The sequence below is a fragment of the Melospiza georgiana genome, chromosome 4, assembly GCF_028018845.1.
Source record: "Melospiza georgiana isolate bMelGeo1 chromosome 4, bMelGeo1.pri, whole genome shotgun sequence".
NCBI classification, from domain to species: Eukaryota; Metazoa; Chordata; class Aves; order Passeriformes; family Passerellidae; genus Melospiza; species Melospiza georgiana.
Window position 1 is genome coordinate 44,368,718 of NC_080433.1, and position 9,474 is coordinate 44,378,191.

The window sequence follows — 9,474 nt, forward strand, 5'->3', positions numbered from 1 at the left end:
CCCAGTTTGGCTGTCATCCTTTTCTTGCCCCTAAACTGACAGCAATTTTATTGCAAACAAGCAATTTCCCAGACAAAGCTACAGTCTCTTTTACCCATAGGTTCCTCCTACTTATTCTGGGTTCTTCTTTCTACCCCAAATTATCTGTGCTTTGCTATTCCAGCCAGCCCTTTAAGATGCATTTGTGGCTTACAGTCCTCTCATTTTCCAGCTCCTTGTTACCTGAGGGTTCAGCAGGAACTGTCCTCTCTACTCTCTTTCAAAGGGAAGGATGAACTCTGCTGCTGGGGCATTTCCTGAGCTCACCATGGAGAGGGCAGCAGCCCCACTGCAGTGGACACCAATACCATCATCTGTGAGCACCTCTGCAGATCAATGGATTCCACAGCAAAGACAAGAACAAAACAAAACCAGACAAGTGACTCACACCCGTGCCCAGATAAAGGAAGAGAGAGAGGGAGATGGAGAAACGACACCACAACCTCATCCACCTGAGGACACAGAGGTCGTGTGAGCCAGGGAATTAAATAAAATGGAGTTTTCTGAGGGTGGCTGGGCAGGAGAAGTTTCTGTTTGATTATTTTAATTCTTCCAGGCTACCTCCCAGGGTCAGGTCACCTAATTTTATTCCAATAATGAAAGTAGTCTATTACAAAAAAGGACAACATGTGATTATTTTTTTTCTCCATCCAGTCCAATGAATTGGTTTTGGTGGCCAGTTTGAATGCTATTTTGACCACTTTAAAGGTTTTATATAAAACACCTGGTAATTTAAGAGCCTGTTACACCAGGAGAAAATCTCGGTTGTCCTTGTGCCTCCTGCCTTGTTGTAAACTAAAAGAATTAAGAACACCCTAAGCCAAGATAAATTTGAAATACAATTCTCCACTTATTTGAATCAAAAGGCAGTATTGATTATTTAATTACATAGAAATGATCCAGATGCTTAGAATTTACTACAGATTAATGACTGTCCCAGAGCAGTTAATGGCCCTTCTTGCTGCCATCAACAAAAGCTGCTTATTAATCCCTGGAAAATGGCTTGCATAACAATCATAACCTGCTGCTAAAAGTTTATAAATAGATAAAAGTGTCACATGGATTTATGAGTGCTAAGGCTGAATGGGATCTGTGTGGCGTTTCTAGTAAATGAATGCCATGTGCATGAGCTCATCTGATTGCCTGAATTATCACAAAATCCCAAGTCACTCTTTTGGATTGGAAAATGGCACGTAAGAAAGTGCCAAGTGGCTGGAGTCCTACCTACTGACTGGGAAATAATTACTTTGCTGCATAATAAAGAGTCACCTTCCTTCTAACAGCAGTGCTCTGCCTATTTATCCTATCATAAGAATGTGTGTAAGGGAGGCTGTGCTGCTTCGTTCCTTCACTTTATTTTTAAGAGGAAAAAACCACTTGCACATAGACACACCCACACACAGAGCTGAGCCAGGTCCTCCCAAGCACAGCAATGGCTCCAGCAGGTGTAGGGATCTGTACTACTCAGACAAAGGTCTTTGAAGGAGCCCTGTGCACCTGGGTCTCTCCATCCCGCACTGCATTGGGTAGAACACTGAACATGGTATGTGCTGCCAGTGAAAGGTGATTTTGGAAGGCGTGTTGTTCCTGGAAGAGCTGGGAGGGCATGCACACCCTGGGGGAAGGGGTGGTGCAGTGATTTACAGCATGCAGCAGCACTGCATCCCCACCTGTGGTAACTGGGCCCCACCACTGCGGGGGCACTCACACTGTCCCTCCTGCCTGGGAGCTCAGCTCCAAACCACTGTGCAGAGGACCCTGCTCCTGTGGGGTTGCAGAATCCCTGTTCCAGTCACCTGGACAGCAGTGCCAGTCCCTGTCCCCTCAGTAGCCATTGTCCTTGTAGCTAGCTGTCATCAGCTTCCTAACCCCTCTGAATGAGCAGTAGCTGGTTATTGCATTTGAGCTGAGATTAGTAAAAATTATATACACGTTCTGCTGGCTGGAAAAGCAGAGAAGGTCTGTGGGAGCATCCTGATCCTATTAAGAATTTAGAGAAGTGGCTTCCTTGGATCCAGCCAGACTGCACATACTGAGGTAAGAGAAAGATGAGAAACTACTGTCTCCTTCAAAGAATCAGACAGGAGGGGCCTGAGGACCCCTCTCAAATCACATCTTCCGAGTCTGTTAGCATTACTGCCTCTATTTTCTGTTATTTTCAGTGTATCTGTCTTGATCAGGCAAAGAGACATTTCAGTGCAGCACCGGATCACAGAGGGTTGCCCATCGTTAAAAAAGAAGTCACAAGGCCCCTGTCCCTTGCCCCTTACCCCACACACCGTTCTCTTCTCCTCCAGCACAGGGGCTGGGGGCTCGGTGACCCCCCTGGAGCAGCAGCTGGCCGAGGGGCTGGGATGCAGGAGAGGACAGGGCACATGGGTGGGCTGTCACTGCCACTCAGAGGCGTGGGATGTACACACAAGCAAGCAAGCACACTAAATTGGACGTTGGCAGGCTGGAGGCTGCAGCCTGTAATTTTTCTTCTATGGATTGCAGCCCCTCTAACTCTCTCATCCCACCAGGAGCCTTACTCCACTCGCCAGCGCTGAGGACATGCCCCTTCCACAGCCAACTCCCGTGATTTTTTCAGTGAGCTGCACCACAGGAGTCATCAGACACTAAACAAGAGCAGAACTAAACTAATTATCATCCTTCAAGCTCTTTCCAAATCTGTTTTGCTGTGCTTTCAAGACACATGTGCAGGATTCAGGTGAGAGACGCGCACCGTGCTCTTCATGCGCTCCACCGCGCCGCCTCCCCAGGCAGGAGCCGCAGCGCTCCCTTCGCATCCACCGGGTGCCTGTAGCGGGGCAGGAGCCCGTCCTGAGCTCAGAGGCTTTGCAGCTTTGAGGAATGCCAGCCCGGCAAGCAGCCCCAGGAAGCTTCCGGGCCCAAGAGCTGAGAGAGGCAAATCTGCCTCCTTGTGCTTGTCCAGCGGCACTGAACCTTTCCATGTCAATGGCATTCGGCATCCCAAGCCCGGTGCCGGGCGGGGCAGGGCTGCGTGGGCGGAGGGGGAGCACATTCCCCACAGCCTCCATCCCTCCAGGTCCTGTCCCCACCCCGGGCGGCAGCTCCGTCCGGGCGCTGGGCTCAGCGCGGCGGGCAGCGCCCTCTAGCGGGGCCGGCATGGTAACCAGCCTCCCCAAGCGCCGCCAGCGCCCTCGGCCAGGCGCGCCCGGGCTCCCCTTCCCGCTGCTTTCCCTTCTCCGGGAACCGCTCCCGGCCCCTGCCTGAAGGATGCTGGCAGACAGAAATTAACACGAATAGCTAAAAGCTTGCATCAGCTCGATGTCAGGCTCGCAGACAGAAAGGACTGGGAAGTCCTGTTCGTTGTGGGAGATGCGGGTGAGCAAAGGGCTGGCACATTGAGCTGGCGAGGAAAAACAGGAAGGAAGGTCCGAAGGAAAGGTTTTAGGAGGGTCAAACTGATTTTTAAATTAGTATTTTATTCAGGTGTAGATCAGGTGATAGAAGTCTCTTCCTCATCATTTAGGTAATTAAAAATCGTATATTGCAGGTTTTTATTAACAAATGCAGTGAACACCTGCCAAAGACAACACTGTCCTGCCTCAGAGTGCTTTTGCTCTTAAAGGTCTCCTCCAGTTTTTCCCCCACTGGCTTTTCATGGTCTTCATAGAAGACAGCGGAGGAGCCACACTCCTGCTCTTTGATTGAAGGAAACGCTCAGGTACAGGTACAGGAAGGGGCAGGGAAGAGGATGAAGAGCATCCCCCAGAAAACCTTAAATTCCTTATTTACTATGCAGATTCATCAACTGAGCAGTAGGGTATTCAGCCGAAGAACCCGCTCTCGCCAGGAGCCCGTGTCCTGTAGCTACGAGCCCCGCGGCACCCGGGTGTTTCGGCACGCGTTTGGGGCGCAGGCTCCGGCCGGGCGGTCCCACAGGGCGCGGGGGAAGCTCCGCGCGGCCCGGCCCCGCCCCTTCCGGCGCGCGCGGGCATGGCGGCCGTGCCCGAGGAGCAGGCCGGGCCCGAGTCCGGCCCGAAGCACAGAGAAAAGCACAAGAACAAGAACAAGAAGAAAGCGGCGCCAGGTGAGGGCGGGACGCGGGACTGGCGGCTGGCCGGGAGGGCCGCGGGCTGAGGGGGGCTCCGGGGGCGCTGCGGGGTCACAGGCGGCTGGTGGTGCTTGGGCCGCCAGCGGCGGTGCCGTGTTGTGGTGTGCCTGCTCTCGGCTTCCTCGCCTCACTTTTTGCCTTGTTCCTGTGTAATATACTTGAATAATCATCTTGTGTATACCAGATCAACAGCGCATATCTCAGCTGCGGATTTCTTCTTTTTTTGGTTTTTTTTTTTTTTTTTTTATATATATATATATAAAGGATTTAAAGCAGTAATTTTTCTAAGGTCAGAAGAGATGCAAACCGCACTCAATAGTGTATTAAATCAATCTTCTTATAACAATAGTTTTGGTTTTTTTTCTTTTTAATAGCAGTTGATGAATCTGAACTTCTCACTGTGCCAGATGGATGGAAAGAGCCAGCCTTTACAAGAGAGGATAATCCCAGAGGGCTGCTGGAAGAAAGCAGTTTTGCAACGTTGTTCCCGAAGTATAGAGAAGCATACTTGAAAGAATGCTGGCCACTTGTCCAGAAAGCCTTGGGGGAACATGTATGAACTTTTAACCGTTTTGATACTACACTTTACCTTTTGGGACATATAGGTCTTAATTAAGCTAATGAAAACAGTGCAAGTTGCTCTTCTAATACCATGTTCATGAATTTCTACTGTGCTTGCCTTTTGAATTGGCAGTGTCATTTTTTGTCATCAAAATCGGTGAAGAACTGTGTAGCCAGACTTGCAGTTCTTTGTAAATGCTGTCAGCACTGTATTTGTAGCAGCAGATATCTCATCATCCAAGCACTGACAGCTTTGCTGTGCTTGAATTCAGGGAGATGAGAGAGGTGGTGCTTTGGGCCTTGGACACATATTCAGTCTGGGTTTTGTCTCTGTGTATGTGAATTTTCTTAAGCTAAAAGTCACTCAAGAAATTTTGCAAAATAGATCTACCTTCTGTTAGTTAACTGCTTACTGCCAAAGCTGAGTTATGATATTGATCTGGTGTTTCTTTTCAATACTGCAGTATGTGAACGCAGCGCTGGATCTCATTGAGGGAAGCATGACTGTCACTACCACTAAGAAGACTTTTGATCCGTATGCAATCATTAGGGCTAGAGACTTAATAAAACTTCTGGCAAGAAGCGTTCCATTTGAGCAGGTCTGTAATAAATCCTGAAAATTTTTATCTATCATAATGCCTATCTTTTGTCTTAAATTCTACCACAATATTATACTTAAATTCAGTCATAATACTCATAAAATACTATGTTTTAAAAATGTGGGAATTTCAAGTGAGCCAAGTAAAAGAAAATATATATTTAAAGTAAATATATCTGAAAGCAAAGGAAGAAGAATAAATTGAAGTATTCTCTTGATTGCTATGAGTAATACATTTGAATTTAGATGACATTGTCTGCATCTCTTTAGGCAGTTCGTATCCTTCAGGATGATGTTGCGTGTGACATCATTAAGATAGGCTCTCTGGTGAGGAAGAGAGAGACTTTTATAAAAAGAAGAGCACGGCTTCTTGGGCCAAAAGGATCTACTCTGAAGGTATTTCCTAGAGGCGTAGTAACCACACAATACTGAGACCCAAATTTGTGTCATGTCTTCATATTATACTAATTTCTTTTCATTTTTGGTGTAGGCCCTGGAACTGTTAACAAACTGTTATATTATGGTGCAAGGCAACACTGTTTCAGCTCTTGGACCCTTTAGTGGCCTAAAAGAGGTAAGATGAGGTAGATGAGCCATTTGTGTAGCAAACAAATTTCTGTGCCCAGCTCGAGGGTGGGTGATACACAAAATCTGGCATCCTCGGCAGTATCTCACTGACTTTTCAGCTATGTGTTAGTAAGCTACATTTGCATGAATGTCCACAGTATTATCATCTTAGCTGCTGAATTTTGTTTAGACTCCAAGATCTTTCTGTCTTGGAAGAAAAATTATCTGTATATATTTTAATAACTATGTGGGAGAAGAATGCTTGTCAAAAGCAAGTTCCTCATGACATCATAAGATTCATGGTAACATGAAAATAATGTTTATGGGGCCTGCTGGAGTCTATTAGAAGCATGACAATAGTATTGGCATTTTTGAAGTGCTGTTCCTTCCAATTAACCCTGTGCTTTAGCTTCTTAAAGACTGGAATCAATGATCTTGGAGATCTCCATCCTTAATGTTTCTGTAATTTTAAATGTTACTACTTTGGGGTGGCAGAGGAAGCACAGTATGTTATAGCTGATATTTTAATTGATTAGCATATGAAGTGCTTGATGAGCTTTCTGTTCTTCTTCTTTTGTACTCAATACAGGTTAGAAAAGTTGTTCTGGACACAATGAAGAATATACATCCCATATATAACATCAAGGTTAGCATGGTCCACTGCATGTTTGTTTACAAGAAAATGCGATTTCTTCCCAGAGGGTTGTATATTAAAAAGTTACATGTTTCTGTGTGGTAGTCTATTTTGAGAATTTCTGTAGTGTGCTGCTTTATAAAAACCACTGACTTTAATATCCTTTATTTTACTAGGATACGTTGCCATAACACCATAATGGTAGTATCTGCAAAATCAAAGGAAAACTTTCTCTTTGATTATTGGCTTGATACTTGCTCATTTAAACTAAAGCACCTTCTCCTGTGCATTCTGTCCCTGTTTTGAGACATCTTTCTGGTTCTGTTCATAATTAAGCCCCTCTGCTCTTACTGAAGTGAGATGTGCAAGGTTTGAATGTAGCATATTCCCTCTAAGAAAGTCTAGTAAACTTCTATTTTGGATCTCTTGGCTTCTACTGTAATACTCTTTTTTTAATAACTTCTTTGTGATGTTCTGAAACTACTGAAGACTTTGATGATCAAAAGGGAATTAGCAAAAGATCCTGAACTGAGGACACAAAGTTGGGAAAGATTTTTGCCTAAATTCAAGCGGAAGAACTTGAAAAAACGCAAGGAGCCCAAGAAGAAAAATACTAAGAAGGAGTACACACCGTTCCCACCTCCACAGCCAGAAAGCCAGGTCAGTTGAATCTTCATTTGGTTGTGCAGGAATATAGCACACCTGAAATTGTGTTCTTTGTAAAAAGAGGTGGGGAGGCCTTTTCTGTCATGTTCTGATTCCCTGATACTACAGGTCTGGCTTATAATGCCTAATTAATTAAGGCTTCTTGCTGCTTGTCTTACACAGATTGATAAAGAATTGGCAAGTGGTGAATACTTCTTGAAAGAAAGACAGAAGAAACGCAAGCAAATGGAAGAGATAAAGGTAAAGTTGTATCAATCCAGGGTCCAGTTAAAAAGCGTTTGATTGCTGACTTGGAATCTGATTTTTTTTTTGTCCTTTTTTGCCCTCCTCTGTTGCTGCTTGACCTTTTTATTGGTAACTTCAGGCAAAGCAAGCAGATGCAGTCAAGAGAAGACAAGAAGAAAGAAATAAAGCTTTTATCCCACCAAAGGAAAAGCCAGCTGTGAAAACAAAGAAAGGTAACCATTTTTTTCCTGTTGTAAAATCTTCTGTTGTCAATTTCTAAGCTGAGTGATTTTGCAAATAGAGCCTAGGAAAAAGAGAGATCGTCCAAAAAGTCCTGGTGTTAAGATCCATGCCCAGAGATTGCCAGGGACACTAGAAAGATCGTCTAGCCAATAATTTTATACCTATAAAATTCTCCATTGAAGAGTCAGTCTCAATTGGTTGTTTGAGCTTCATCAATTTTTGCCTTTCAGTTTTACAGTGATGCTGCCGTAACTTTTACATTCAAGTAAACAGAAAGCAATACTTAGTTGAAAAACTTACATCACAACTTTGGTACAAGATAGAGTAAATAGTTCTAACCTTTTCTAATAGTTCTAACTTTTTCTAAAGGTTATAGTAAAACTACACTATGTGCAGAGTAAGAGCTTATGTTCTCAAATGTTTTATTTTTTTAACTGGAGAAACAACAATCTTTGTATTTCTTACTGTGTAGCCTCCACTGAGAAAAAGATTGATATTGAAGCAATCAAAGAAAAGGTAAAGAATGCGAAGAAGAAGAAATTAGGAGCACTTCCTGAGGAAGAAGTAAAGTTAAAAATGGCAGCAGATGAAAAGAAAAAAAAGAAAAAGAAGTAATTCACCACCCAAGATGTTTACTTGTCACCTCTGATAATGAACATTTTTACACTCTGAAGATGGGAGATTTTTTGCTGTCAGTGTAATGTGGACAAGAAAAGACTAAGTAAATGATCATTCTCTTTTCCAAAGTACAGTTTAATTAGAGGACCTACAATAGCTGTACAAGCTTGGCGAGGTTGGTGAAGAAAATCTGTGCTACTGTGTTGTTTGATGTAGTAAGAGAATGTATTTGGATAATATCCATCTGTCTAAAGGAGGAGTTTAATGTGGAGTGTTAAACATTTGGGCCAGATAACTCTGGGAAGATTAAAGCTCAAGGTAATTCTGTAAAAGACTACCAGACAATATGCAGCCTCAAGTTGTGGTGATAACTTTTGCTAAGCAGGCAAGATTTATTACTATATAATGCTTTTATTTTTGTAAAAGCTGATTTTTTTGTGTGTGTGTCTTGTCTCAATGTCAATAAACTATTTTAATACAATGTTCTGAAAACATAGTTAATCTACTGCACAACCTTCATTGTGTTGTCCAGGAAACCACTGATAAACTGTCATTTATTAGCATTATCGTGATGGGTTTTTACACAGAATATGGTACAAAGCAAGTGTCTTTACACAGAGATTGTGCTGCAGGGAAAGCAAAAAGTTGTGTTATTTACCTTTAAATATATTCTTAGTTTAGTTCCTTCTTGCAAGAATATCTTAAAAAATTGAAAAATTGTGTTCCTTTTTTTTTTTTTTTTGGCACTTGCCCTATTTTAACGGAAGTTTAGAGGTTTTTCAATTTCCCAAAACTGTGAAATGTGATGAAATAAAGTGCACCAGCAGAGCATATGTTGCTTATTTCATAGGTCTGGGATTAAAGAAACAAATGTATTGAGGGGGAGATAGAGCCACACTAATGTTATGATTCTGAGTGCCTTTGCTAGGGTTTGGAATTTTGATCACTGCACATGCAGTGGAAATGGTTCTAGAAGGATGCAGCTCTATGCCTTTTAGTGACCTTTTATTTGAAACTAGTAGGTGAAAACACATCCCTTTTTTTGTTTGATAGATGCCACATTGTAAAGTTTGGGCGTTTAATCCCCCGATGCCCTCAGGTTTTTAAGGGGGAAGGTCTTTCTTAGGATTTCCTAAGAGCTGCTTAAGTATATAGTTAAATGAAACTGTTAACATTTTGAACTTTCAGGTCTCTGCATTGCTTCTGTTTCTTCTCCTGGAGACCACAGCGTAATTAAGCAGG

At 43.4% G+C, this 9,474-nt stretch overlaps 1 protein-coding gene across 2 annotated transcripts; it reads left to right on the forward strand.

The window, feature by feature from the left end:
- The first annotated feature begins 3,985 nt into the window (after positions 1–3,985).
- KRR1 (KRR1 small subunit processome component homolog) lies at positions 3,986–9,063 on the forward strand. Of its 2 annotated transcripts, none has more exons than XM_058022542.1 (10): positions 3,986–4,096; positions 4,495–4,673; positions 5,146–5,280; positions 5,550–5,675; positions 5,770–5,853; positions 6,436–6,492; positions 6,970–7,140; positions 7,309–7,386; positions 7,511–7,604; positions 8,087–9,063. In XM_058022542.1, exons 1-10 carry the CDS (start codon positions 4,003–4,005, stop codon positions 8,227–8,229), a joined length of 1,161 nt encoding a protein of 386 aa, XP_057878525.1. In that variant the 5' UTR covers positions 3,986–4,002; the 3' UTR covers positions 8,230–9,063. The 2 variants fall into 2 exon arrangements, with proteins under 2 accessions (XP_057878525.1, XP_057878526.1); XM_058022543.1 differs by having other exon boundaries at positions 4,498–4,673.
- Positions 9,064–9,474: the final 411 nt, after the last annotated feature.